Source organism: Palaemon carinicauda, chromosome 9 (genome assembly GCF_036898095.1).
Source record: "Palaemon carinicauda isolate YSFRI2023 chromosome 9, ASM3689809v2, whole genome shotgun sequence".
Lineage (NCBI taxonomy): Eukaryota > Metazoa > Arthropoda > Malacostraca > Decapoda > Palaemonidae > Palaemon > Palaemon carinicauda.
The window spans coordinates 78,690,773-78,705,429 of NC_090733.1; the positions used below are offsets into that span (position 1 = coordinate 78,690,773).

The following is a 14,657-nucleotide window of genomic DNA, read 5'->3' on the forward strand; positions in this document are numbered from 1 at the left end:
CCAAAATAGAGTCTGCCTTATTTTCATTCTCTTCCAGTATATCGCAATAGACTCAAGAAAATTTAAATAAGTTCTCGTAAGTTTGTATTATTATTATTATTATTATTATTATTATTATTATTATTATTATTATTATTATTATTATTATTATTATTGACGATCTTCCTAATCAGGTAGTTGAATCGGTGGAACATCAAAAGTTAGAAAAGGCATCAAATGTTTTTATGTTAGAACAGGCTGACATATCTCTTTTTATAGTTTATTTATGAAAGATCTATTTTAATGTTGTTACTTTTCTTAAAATATTTCCCTTTAATTTTCCATGGTATCTCATAATAATAATAATAATAATAATAATAATAATAATAATAATAATAATAATAATAATAATAATAATAATAATAATAATAATAATACTGAAAAGCAAACTGTAAATGCAAGATGTAAATCTTAACGTTACAGAACTCGCCAAAAGAAACGACAAGAAAATCTGGCTTATGAATTATTAGATTATGGGACAACATGCAATTTTTGGACACATCACAATAAATGAAAGTCCCATCATAATCAACTGAATATTAAGTCGTACTCACTGATCCTAATTGAAAGCATCTGCCATCCGGAAGAGGAATGAAAGGAAGATCATAGTGTCCTCTTCTGAGATTTGCCCCACCACAAGGGTCAGGTAAACATTCAAGACCTTGGCCGTAGCCCTTTGACCAGAGGACCTGTAAGGAATTGTTGGAAGCAGTTAAATTAGTTCAATACACCCCAGGAGGAATGTTTAGCCATTCATGGGGCCTTGGGGAAGTTTAGGAATATCTTGTAAGAGCATAATGTAAATGGACTTTACTGATCTTACAACTATTTGTGATCTTTTCAAACGAAGGGATTATACCAATAATCTAAAGTTCAGTCGTTGGTTCATTAGTGTACTGGAGTTTTCCCCAGGATTTAGATAAATTCCTGGTAGGTTGATGCTTTAGCGGATGGATTATCTAGAACACAGGAAGATACTAAGAGGATCATCACTATTGAATTTGAAAGATGATACTCCCAGTTGTTAAGAAAGAGTTGCTTATAGTAAAGCTAGCATATAACAAAATTCATAACACACCTTCGTTTGAAATACTATTTCCAAAGAATCAGACAGGAAACAAGAGATATCGTCACATCTCAGAGGAAAGTTTTTAAAATGATAGAATAATGAATGTGACTGAAAAATCACGATTATAAAAATGGTGAAATTATTTCATTGTAAGAGAGGTACTTCGTACTTTTGCATATATTTGATGAAAACTTGACCTTTGCATATAATTCTACAGATTAACTTACATATATAAACTTATAAATTTCAAAACATCCTCTTGTCAGAAGTTAGGTTTAGTCATATTTATTCCAAGTTTAATTTTGTCATATTTATTTTAAGTTAATTTCTGTCATCTGTATTAGGAGTTATTTTCTGTCATATTTATTAGAAATTATTTTATATCATATTTTTTGGAAGTTGGTTTCTGTCCTATTAATTAGAAATAAGTGTGTATCATATTTATTGGAAGTTAATTTCTGTCCAATTTATTGGAAGTTAGTTTCTGTCCTATTTATTAGAAGTAAGTGTGTGTTATATTTATTGGAAGTTCATTTCTGTCAAATTTATTGGAAGTTAGTTTCTGTACTATTAATTAGAGTAAGTGTGTGTCATATCTATTGGAAATTCATTTCTGTCATATTTATTGGAAGTTAGTGTCTGTCATATTTATTGGAAGTTCATTTCTGTCCTATTTATTAGAAGTTAGTGTCTGTCATATTTATCAAAAGTTAGTTTCTGTCATATTTATTGAAAGTTAGTTTCTGTCCTATTTATCGGAAGTTAGTGTCTCACATTTATTGGAAGTTAATTTCTGTCCTATTTATTAGAAGTAAGTGTCTTTTATATTTATTGGAAGTTAATTTCTGTCATATTTATTAGAAGTTAGTGTTTGTCATATTTATTGGAAGTTAGTTTCTGTCCTATTTATTAGAAGTAAGTGTCTTTTTATTTCTTGGAAGTTCATTTCTGTCGCATTTATTGGAAGTTAGTGTCTGTCATATTTATTGAAAGTTAATTTCTGTCTTATTTATTAGAAGTTGGTGTCTCATATTTATCAGAAGTTAGTGTCTGTCATATTCATTGGAAGTTAGTTTCTGTCATATTTATTGGAAGTTACTGCTCATATTTATTGGAAGTTAGTTTCTGTCCTATTTATTAGAAGTAAGTGTCTGTCAATTCTATTGGAAGTTCGTTTATGTTCTATTTATTAGAAGTAAGTGAATGTCATATTTATTGGAAGTTTGTTTCTGTCTAATTTATTGGAAGTTAAGTTTCTGTCCTATTTATTAGTAGTGTCTTTCATATTTATTAGAAGTTAGTTTCTGTCATATTCATTGGAAGTTAGTGTCTCATATTTATTGGAAGTTAGTTTCTGTCCTATTCATTAGAAGTAAGTGTGTGCCATATTTATTTGAAGTTCGTTTCTGTCCTATTTATTGGAAGTTAGTGTCTCATATTTAATGGAAGTTCGTTTCTGTCATATTTATTAGGAGTTAGTTTCTCCCTTTTTTATTTTAAACTTGGTTTTTGTCCTATTTATTAGAAGTTAGTGCCTGCCTTATACATTGGAAGTTAATTTCTGTCATATTTATTTGAAATTCGTTTCTCTCATATTCATTAGACGTTAGTGTCTGTCATAGCTGTTGGAAGTGAGCGTCTTTCATATTTACTAGAAGTGAGTTTCTGACATACATATATTGGAAGTTAGTTTCTGTGATACTTATTAAAAGTTAGTTTCTGTCTTATTTATTAGAAGTTAGTGTCTGTCTTATACAGTGGAAGTTAGTTTCTGTCCTATTCATTAGAAGTTAGTGCCGGTAATAGTTATTGGAAATTAGTGTATGTCATATTTACTAGAAGAGAGTTTCTGACATATATATTAGAAGTTAGTTTCTGTCATATTCATTAGAACTTAGTTTTGTAATATTTATTAGAAGTTAGTTTCTCTCATATCTCTTGGAAGCTAGTTTCTATCATATGTATTAGAAGTTAGTTTCTGTTTCTGTCGTATTTATTAAAAGTAAGTATCTGTCATTTTTATTGGAAGTTTGTTTCGGTCATATTTTTAAGAAGTTAGTGTCTATCCTATTTGTTAGAAGTTAGTGTCTGTCATATTTATTGGAAGTTAGTTTCTGTACTATTTATTAAAAGTTAGTGTCTGTCATATTTATTGGAAGTTGGCTTTTATCATATTTTTTGGAAGTTAATGACTATCATATCTATTAAAAGTTAGTGTCTGTCATATTTATTGGAAGTTGGCTTTTATCATATTTTTTGGAAGTTAATGACTATCATATCTATTAAAAGTTAGTGTCTGTCATATTTATTGGCTTTTAGTTTCTGACATATTTATTAGAAGTTGGTGTCTGTCATATTTATTAAAAGTTAGTGTCTCATATTTACTAGAAGTTAGTGTCTGTCATATTTTTTAGAAGGTAGTGTCTGTCATATTTAGTGGAAGTTAGTGTCTGTCATATCTATTAAAAGTTAGTGTCTGTAATATTTATTGGAATTTAGTTTCTGATATATTTATTGGATGCTAGTCTCTGTTATATTCATTAAAATTTAGTGTCTCATAATTATTGGAAGTTAGTGTCTGTCATATCTATTAAGAGTTATTGTCTGTGATATTTATTGGAAGTTAGTGTCTGTCATATCTATTATAATTTAGTGTCTGTAATATTTATTGGAAGTTAGTTTCTGACATATTTATTGGAAGTTAGTGTCTGTCATATTTATTAAAAGTTAGTTTTTGTCATATTTATTGGAGGTTAGTGTCTGTCATATTAATTTGAAGTTGGTTCTATCATATTTATTGGGAGTTAGTGTCTCATATCTATTAAAGGTTAATTTCTGTCATATTTATTGGAAGTTAGTTTCTCTTATATTTATAGGGAGTTAGTTTCTGCCATGTTTATTAGAAGATTGTTAATCTAATATTTATTGGAAGTTATTGTCTGTCATATTTATTGGAAATTACTTCAACTCATATTTATTAGAAGTCAGTGTCTGTCATATTGTTAGAAATTAGTGTCTGCCATATTGTTAGAAATTAGTTTCTGTCATATTTATTGGAAGTTACTTTTTGTCATATGTATTTATTAGAAGTTAGTGTCTGTCATATTTATTAGAAGTTAAATTCTGTCATATTTACTAGAAGTTAGTTGCGATCATATTTATTGGAAGTTAGTCATATCTATCAGAAGTTAGTTTATGTCACATTTTTCGGAATTTAGTAGTTGTCATATATATTGGAATTTAGTTTCTGTCATATATACCGGAAGTCAGTGTCTGTCATACTTATTAGAAGTTCGTTTGTGTCATGTTTATAAGAACTAGGTTTTTTTTTTTATATTTATTAGAAATTACAATAGTGAATTTAATTTCTGTCATATTTATTGGAATTTAGTATCTGTCATATTTATTAGAAGATAGTTTCTGTCATATTTATTGGAAGCTAGTTTCTCTTATATTTATTAGATGTTAGGTTTTGTCATATTGATCAGAATTTTGTTTCTGTCCTATTTATTAGAAGCTAGTTTTTGCTATATGTAATAGAACGTAGTTTCTCTCATATATATCAGAAGTTAGTCTTTGCAATAGACATCAAAGCTCGTTTCTGTCCAATTCATTAGAGGTTATTTTTTATCATATTTACTGAAAGTTAGTTTCTCTCATTTATTAGAAGTTATATTATGTAATCTTTATTGGAGCATAGTTTTTTTGTCATATTTATTAGAAGTTAGATTCTTTCAAATCAATTAGAGGTTAGTTTTTGTCATATTAGAAGTTAGTTTCTGTTCTATGTATTAAAACTTAGTTTCTCTCATATTTTTTGGAAGTTAGTTTTGTCATATGCTTTAGAAGTTAGTTTCTGTTATATTTATAGGAAGTTAGTTTCTCTTAAATGTATTAAAAGTTAATTTTTGTCATATTTATTAAAAGTTAGTTTCTGTTATATATATATATTAGATGCTATTTTTTGTCATATTTCTTAGAATCTAGTTTCTGCCATATATATATCATATTTCATTTCTTTTCATATTTATGAAAAGTTAGTTTCTGTTCCATTTATTAGAAGTTAATTTTTGTCATATTTAGTAAAAGTTAGTTTCTGCTATATGTGTTAGAAGTTAGTTTCTGTGATATTTATTAGAATTTTGTTTCTGTGCTATATATTAGACGCTCTTTTCTGACATTTTTATTAGAAGTTAGTTTCTGCTATATGTATTAGAAGTTAGTTTCTGCTATATGTATTAGAAGTTAATTTCTGTCATATTTATTAGAATTCATTTTCTGTCATATTCATTAGAAGTTTGTTTCTTGTATATTTGTAAAAACTTTGATTTTGTCATATTTATTAGGAGTTAGTTTCTGTTATATATATTAGAAGTTAGTTTCTGTAATATTTATTAGAATTTTGTTTCTGTACTATATATTAGACGCTATTTTCTGACATTTTTATTAGAAGTTAGTTTCTGTTATATGTATCAAAAGTTAGTTTCTGTCATATTTATTTGAAGTTAGTTTTTGTAGCATTTATTAGATGTTAGTGTCTGTAATATTTATTAGAAGTTAGATTCTATTATATGTATTAGAAGTTTGGTTCTGTCATATTAATTAGAATTTAGTTTCTATTTTCTGTATTAGAAATCAGTTTCTCCATTATTTATTAGAAGTTAGTTTCTTTCATCTGTATTAGAAGTTACTTGCTGTCATATTTAATAGAGGTTAGTTTCTATTATAAGTATCAAAAAATAGTTATCTCATATTTTTTAAAAGTTAGGGTCTGCTATATATATTAGAAGTTAGTTTTTATTATATTTTAGAAGGTAGTTTCTGTCATATTTATTATAAGTTAGTTTCTGTTATATGCATTAGAAGTTATTTTCTGTCATATTTATTAGAAGTTAGTTTCTGTCATATGTATTAGGAATCGGTTTCTGTAATATATATTACAAGCTATTGTCTTTAATATTTATTACATGTTAGCTTCTGTTATATATATTAGAAGCTAGTTTCTGTCAAATTATTAGGTTTTAATATTATATGTATTAGAAGTTATTTTTTGTCATAATTATATGAAGTTACTTTGTCCTACTTATTAGAAGTTAGGTTTTGTCATATTTATAACAAGATAGTTTATGTCATTTTCCTTAGAAGTTAGTGTCTGTTATATGTATTGAAAATTTGTTTCTGTCATACGTATCAGATGCTAGTTTCTGTCAAATTTATTAGTAGTTATTTTCGGTTATATGTAATAGAAGTTAGTTTCTTTCATATATATTAGAATCAAATTTTTGTTATATGTATTAGATGTTATTTTCTGTCATATGTATTAGAAGTTAGTTTCTGTCATATATATCAAAAGGTAGTTTCTGTCATATTCATTAGAAGTTACTTTCTGTTATATGTATTGGAAGTTAGTTTCTCTCATATTTATCAGAAGCTAGTTTTTGTCCTATTTATTAGAAGGTATTTTTCTGTCATATGCATTTGAAGCTAATTTCTGCCATATTTATTACACGTTAATTTCTCTCATATTTATTAGAAATTACTCTTGTCATATTTATCAGAATTTAGATTCTCTTATATTTATCAGAAGTTAGTTTCTCCATTATCTATTAGAAGTTACATTCTTTCATAAGTATTAAAAGCTGGTTTCCCTCTTATTTATTAGAAGTTATTTTATTTCTTATTCAATGGAAGTTAATTTCTGTCATATTCATTAGTAGTTAGTTTCTCTCATATCTATTAGAAATTGGGTTTAGTAATATGTATAAGTTAATTTCTCTCATATCTATTTGGAGTTAGTTCCTCTCAAATTTATTAGAAGTTAGTTTTTCTCATACTTATTAGTAGTTAGTTTCTGTCATATTTATCAGAAGCTAATTTCTGTCTTATTTTATAGAGATTAGTTTCTGTCATATTTATTGGAAGTTTGTTTCTGTCATGTTTATTAGAAGCTAGTTTCTGTCCTATTTTTAAAAAGTTAGTTTCTGTCATATTTATTAGAGGTTAGCTTCTGTCGTATCAATTGAAAATTAGTTTCTGTCATATGTATCAGAAGCTGGTTTCTGTCCTGTTTATCAAAAGTTAGTTTCTCTCATATTTATTACAAGTTAGTTTTTGTCATATGTATCAGGATCTAGTTTCTGTCCTATCTATTAGAATTTAGTGTCTTCCATATTTATTGGAAGCTAGTTACTGTCATATTTATTAGAAAATATTTATTGTCATATTTTCTTTATGTTAGTGTCTGTCATTTATAATAGAATCTAATTTCTGTCATATTTATCATAAGTTAGTTTCTGTCATGTTTATTAGAAGTTGGTTCTGTCATATATATTGGAAGTTAGTTTCTGTCATAATCATTAAAAGCTAGTTAATGTCATAATTATTACTCAGCTAAGAAGAATTTTCTTGAGAAAAAATAAATAATCACAAGACTTGGCCACCACCACAGCTATCTCTCTCTCTCTCTCTCTCTCTCTCTCTCTCTCTCTCTCTCTCTCTCTCTCTCTCTCTCTCTCTCTCTCTCTCTAGAATTTCCTTTCCTCCCTCAACTCACCTGTCCATAGGGGCACCTGGAAGTCCTAGCTAGATAAGGTTCGCAGGAATTCTCTATCGGTTCTCCCGGAATATCAAAGGTCCCAAATTTGCACTGACAAATGGGGTCACCGTAAGCATCCAGTCGGGGCTCGCGTCCAGCTGATAGGAAGAAAATAATTTCCCGCTTGTAATTATTTTGTTATATGTTTTTAAATCCTCTCATATAAAACCTATGCAATACTTAGCAAAGCATAATTGAACTTATTTTTATTTACGCAAAATCTCTTAATTTTGGTAACAAGCTTTAAGCCTCTCGTCTTTCAAATATAAGTCATAATTTCTTCTTCTTCTTCTTCTTCTTCTTCTTCTTCTTCTTCTTCTTTATATAAAATTGCTCTTTGCTTAAAGGAACACAATGTGACATAGTCTAGAATTCTATGATAAAAAACACAGGACCAAAATATAAAAGAGTTTCTAATAAAAAACTATAAGCTCGAGTTTGGAGCTTAAATTAACATAAAAAGACATATATTTTAAAAATAAAATTAAATCATTCAACCACATTTTTTTTTCCTAACCAAAGTAGTTTTTCATCTTTAGCAAATATAGGATAGTACTTCTTATTTTTTCAAAGTTTACAGAAGTTTACTTTCAATCATAATTTCAAGAATAAAAAAAGCAAAAGGGAGAAATGTGCATTTGCTAGCAAATATAAAAAGTGATAATTTTTGCAGTTGCTTTCATAAACTAAAACTACAAGTAAAACTAAAGATTTTTCTTAATATCTATTTCCGAGTAAAAACACAACAGAAAATTATTTGAAATATGTAATAAGTTTATAAGATTTATTCCCAACTATATATTCTTTTTCCATTTGCAAATTTTAAAAATGATCATAATTAAAATGATAATATTAACTACAATTTCAATAATAATGATAAATTTAATAGTTTTGATAATAATAATTCTAATAATTTTCATCCTTTTAAAACTAATAATGAAATATAAAGATCCACTCACGAGGACAGAGACTTTCGTCTAGGTGGTCGAAACATAACTGTTGATCCTTAAGGTATATTCTGTCGGGTGAACAAAATCTGGGTGCACAGACACCTGTGTCATTGCTGCGACTCCGGACAATGCGTTTACCGACGGAACAGGGTCCCCTCGTCAGGAGGGGGTAACACGTCCGATCGCCCAGGTAAAAGGCCTCGTTACTACCGCATCCATCTTCTATTGGCTGGCTGTTTTCTGTTTTGAGAATAATGATAATCAAGAGTAGATATTCTCAAATCAATTTAAAAATTTACTCTGCGTTCTATGTGAATGGTTTTTACATTCTATGAAGGGTAAAAAGGTAATATAATTTCTTATGACTTAAGTATTTAACAGTAACCTTGAAAATTTGCAGATCCTAACTTACGAATTTTAGGCAGCGATAAAAATATAATTGGGAAGCAGTAACAGCTATGCATGATAAAGTTTTCATTATTCATATATACATACAGATCAAATAAAGGTAGGAATAAATACTGAATATATATATATATATATATATATATATATATATATATATATATATATATATATATGTATGTACATATATATATATATATATATATATATATATATATATATACATATATATATATATATATATATATATATATATATATATATATATATATATATATATATATATATATATAAATATATATATATATATGTAATATATATATATATATATATATATATATATGTATATATATATATATATATATATATATATATATATATATATATATATATATATATATATATAAAGCAGCAGGCGCTCTTGCAACAAAAAAAGATAGAACGTTTCAGGACGAATTAGTGAAAAACGTCGAATGATCAAACCTTGAAAGTACTGTAGCGTCAGCCTCTTTATCTTGAAATCGTCCAGTGATATCGAAGTTCTCCGTATATCTCTTTTCACGTTCGACGAACTCTGAATAAAATTAATGTATTATTGTAGTTAATTTAAAAACTTTGTAACTGCTTGACTGATGACTAGTCACGTAATTTTCATTAATGATAGTTTGAAACAATCTTGAAAAATCTAGAGCAAAGTTAACAATAAAGGAATCCAAATGTGATTTTTCTACCCAAGAAAATTCATACGAATTCTGTAAGTTGAAAACATCAATACTAATTGCATTCTACTGATACTCTCTTCCTTATCACAAGGGAGAAAAAGATAATCAAATAGCAAAAGGTAGTGAAAAGGAAAAATGGCTTAATCACCTAAAAGTACATAAACATTATCTCTCTCTCTCTCTCTCTCTCTCTCTCTCTCTCTCTCTCTCTCTCTCTCTCTCTCTCGTTGACATCCCTATATTTCAGAAGGTGATTACTCTTATATTTATATGCTTATGTTAATAATAACTCCCTTCTTCTGTAAGTTGCACAGTCTATCGTCATTATATAAAACATACTTGATTTGTCAATCACTGATTTAGTGTTTTTGTTTTTGGCATATTTGGGAATTTTGGAGTTCTGAATATCTTCATTTGTATCAAATTGTGTAAAAGCAATGACCAGACTTTCTCAACCTTACCTCTTCTTCCACGGCTGCTGTTTTGTGCAGAAAGGCAGACGAAAATACCGTCAGTGTAAAAAAGAACAAAGCTAATTTGGTCATTTTAAGTCCGAGATGGTGAAGAAAGCAGCAGGCCACTATCAATAAACCCTGAAAAAAAAAAATTCTGTGATCAATTCATTCATACATTCGAATCCACTATTCGATTATAGGTAATGCATACGAACTTCATTTAAAGTCACGCATGTGAAATTTGAATATTTGATTTAAAGATTAATGGTGCTTAAGAAACGTTTTTTTTTTAAAGTTATTTAGCTAACCTAATAAGTTTTAGGTTGCTATACAACTATGAGACAACGGTATGACTCGAATCTTTCCTTCTAAGAGTATTTGAATATTAAAGATGTAAATATCTCATTCCTTCTAAATATGTTATTCTATTTTCAGTTACTGTGTCTGTTATTACACTGTTGGTAACAATGTCTGTTATCCTGTTATCAATAGCAATATCCGTTACTATTACTCTCAGTAATAATATTATGTATTCTGTTATCAGATACAACATCTGTTATTCTATTGTCAGTTACAGCATCTGTTATTACACTGTTGGTAACAATGTCTGTTATCCTGTTATCAATAGCAATATCCGTTACTATTACTCTCAGTAATAATAGTATGTATTCTGTTATCAGATGCAACATCTGTTATTCTATTGTCAGTTACAGCATCTATTATTACACTGTTGGTAACAATGTCTGTTATCCTGTTATCAATAGCAATATCCGTTACTATTACTCTCAGTAATAATAGTATGTATTCTGTTATCAGATGCAACATCTGTTATTCTATTGTCAGTTACAGCATCTATTATTACACTGTTGGTAACAATGTCTGTTATCCTGTTATCAATAGCAATATCCGTTACTATTACTCTCAGTAATAATAGTATGTATTCTGTTATCAGATGCAACATCTGTTATTCTATTGTCAGTTACAGCATCTATTATTACACTGTTGGTAACAATGTCTGTTATCCTGTTATCAATAACAATATCCGTTACTATTACTCTCTGTAATAATATTATGTATTCTATTATCAGATACAACATCTGTTATTCTATTGTCAGTTACAGCTTCTGTTATTACACTGTTGGTAACAATGTCTGTTATCCTGTTATCAATAGCAATATCCGTTACTATTACTCTCAGTAATAATATTATGTATTCTGTTATCAGATACAACATCTGTTATTCTATTGTCAGTTACAGCTTCTGTTATTACACTGTTGGTAACAATGTCTGTTATCCTGTTATCAATAGCAATATCCGTTACTATTACTCTCAGTAATAATATTATGTATTCTGTTATCAGATACAACATCTGTTATTCTATTGTCAGTTACAGCCTCTGTTATTACACTGTTGGTAACAACGTCTGTTATCCTGTTATCAATAAAAATATCCAATACTTTTACTCTCAGTAATAATATTATGTATTCTGTTATCAGATACAACATCTGTTATTCTATTGTCAGTTACAGCCTCTGTTATTACACTGTTGGTAACAACGTCTGTTATCCTGTTATCAATAAAAATATCCAATACTATTACTCTCAGTAATAATAGTATGTATTCTGTTATCAGATGCAACATCTGTTATTCTATTGTCAGTTACAGCATCTGTTATTACACTGTTGGTAACAACGTCTGTTATCCTGTTATCAATAACAATATCCGTTAATATTACTCTCAGTAATAATAGTATGTATTCTGTTATCAGATACAACATCTGTTATTCTATTGTCAGTTACAGCATCTGTTATTACACTGTTGGTAACAACGTCTGTTATCCTGTTATCAATAACAATATCCGTTAATATTACTCTCAGTAATAATAGTATGTAATCTGTTATCAGATACAACATTCGTTATTCTATTGTCAGTTACAGCATCTGTTATTACACTGTTGGTAACAACGTCTGTTATCCTGTTATCAATAACAATATCCGTTAATATTACTCTCAGTAATAATAGTATGTATTCTGTTATCAGATACAACATTTGTTATTCTATTGTCAGTTACAGCATCTGTTATTACACTGTTGGTAACAACGTCTGTTATCCTGTTATCAATAACAATATCCGTTACTATTACTCTCAGTAATAATATTATGTACTCTGTTATCAGATACAACATCTGTTATTCTATTGTCAGTTACAGCATCTGTTATTACATTGTTGGTAACAATGTCTGTTATCCTGTTATCAATAACAATATCCGTTACTATTACTCTCAGTAATAATATTATGTATTCTGTTATCAGATACAACATCTGTTATTCTATTGTCAGTTACAGCATCTGTTATTACACTGTTGGTAACAATGTCTGTTATCCTGTTATCAAATACAATATCCATTATTAATACCATTAGTTATAAAATTTGTTATTCTGTTGTCAGATACAACGTCTGTTATTCTATTGTCAGTTACAGCATCTGTTATTACACTGTTGGTAACAATGTCTGTTATCCTGTTATCAATAGCAATATCCGTTACTATTACTCTCAGTAATAATATTATGTATTCTGTTATCAGATACAACATCTGTTATTCTATTGTCAGTTACAGCATCTGTTATTAAATTGTTGGTAACAATGTCTGTTATCCTGTTATCAATAAAAATATCCATTACTATTACTCTCAGTAATAATATTATGTATTCTGTTATCAGATACAACATCTGTTATTCTATTGTCAGTTACAGCATCTGTTATTACACTGTTGGTAACAACGTCTGTTATCCTGTTATCAATAAAAATATCCATTACTATTACTCTCAGTAATAATATTATGTATTCTGTTATCAGATACAACATCTGTTATTCTATTGTCAGTTACAGCATCTGTTATTACACTGTTGGTAACAATGTCTGTTATCCTGTTATCAATAACAATATCCGTTACTATTACTCTTTGTAATAATATTATGTATTCTGTTATCAGATACAACATCTGTTATTCTATTGTCAGTTACAGCATCTGTTATTACACTGTTGGTAACAACGTCTGTTATCCTGTTATCAATAACAATATCCATTACTATTACTCTCAGTAATAATATTATGTATTCTGTTATCAGATACTACATCTGTTATTCTGTTGTCAGTTACAGCATCTGTTATTACACTGTTGGTAACAATGTATGTTATCCTGTTATCAATAACAATATCCATTATTAATACCATTAGTTATAAAATTTGTTATTCTGTGTTCAGATACAACATCTCTTATTCTATTGTTAGTTACAGCATCTGTTATCACACTGTTGATAACAATGTCTGTTATCCTGTTATCAATAAAAATATCCATTACTATTACTCTCAGTAATAATATTATGTATTCTGTTATCAGATACAACATATGTTATTCTATTGTCAGTTACAGCATCTGTTATTACACTGTTGGTAACAATGTCTGTTATCCTGTTATCAATAACAATATCCGTTACTATTACTCTCAGTAATAATATTATGTATTCTGTTATCAGATACAACATCTGTTATTCTATTGTCAGTTACAGCATCTGTTATCACACTTTTGGTAACAACGTCTGTTATCCTGTTATCAACAAAAATATCCATTACTATTACTCTCAGTAATAATATTATGTATTCTGTTATCAGATACAACATCTGTTATTCTATTGTCAGTTACAGCATCTGTTATTACACTGTTGGTAACAATGTCTGTTATCCTGTTATCAATAATAATATCCGTTACTATTACTCTCAGTAATAATAGTATTCATCTGTTGTCAGATACAACATCTGTTATTCTATTGTCAGTTACAACATCTGTTATTACACTGTTGGTAACAACGTCTGTTATCCTGTTATCAATAACAATATTTGTTGCTATTACTCTCAGTAATAATATTATGTATTCTGTTATCAGATACAACATCTGTTATTCTATTGTCAGTTACAGCATCTGTTATCACACTGTTGGTAACAACGTCTGTTATCCTGTTATCAACAAAAATATCCATTACTATTACTCTCAGTAATAATATTATGTATTCTGTTATCAGATACAACATCTGTTATTCTATTGTCAGTTACAGCATCTGTTATTACACTGTTGGTAACAATGTCTATTATCCTGTTATCAATAATAATATCCGTTACTATTACTCTCAGTAATAATAGTATTCATTCTGTTATCAGATACAACATCTGTTATTCTGTTGTCAGTTACAGCATCTGTTATTACACTGTTGGGAACAACGGCTGTTATCCTGTTATCAATAACAATATCCGTTACTATTACTCTCAGTAATAATAGTATGTATTCTGTTATCAGATACAACATCTGTTATTCTATTGTCAATCACAGCATCAGTTATTACACTGTTGGTAACGACGTCTGTTATC

General features: G+C 28.1%; 1 protein-coding gene across 1 annotated transcript in view; it reads right to left on the bottom strand.

Moving 5' to 3' along the window:
* LOC137646499 (uncharacterized) overlaps positions 1 to 13,457 on the bottom strand; it is a 22,034-nt gene extending 8,577 nt beyond the window's left edge. Inside the window, exons 1-7 of the mRNA XM_068379604.1 lie at positions 13,331 to 13,457; positions 12,401 to 12,537; positions 10,242 to 10,373; positions 9,542 to 9,632; positions 8,663 to 8,893; positions 7,662 to 7,801; positions 594 to 728 (exon numbers count right to left, since the gene is read on the bottom strand). Of these exons, the coding sequence (XP_068235705.1) occupies positions 594 to 728; positions 7,662 to 7,801; positions 8,663 to 8,893; positions 9,542 to 9,632; positions 10,242 to 10,373; positions 12,401 to 12,537; positions 13,331 to 13,457 (993 nt within the window). The remainder of the gene's footprint in view (positions 1 to 593; positions 729 to 7,661; positions 7,802 to 8,662; positions 8,894 to 9,541; positions 9,633 to 10,241; positions 10,374 to 12,400; positions 12,538 to 13,330) is intronic.
* Positions 13,458 to 14,657: the final 1,200 nt, after the last annotated feature.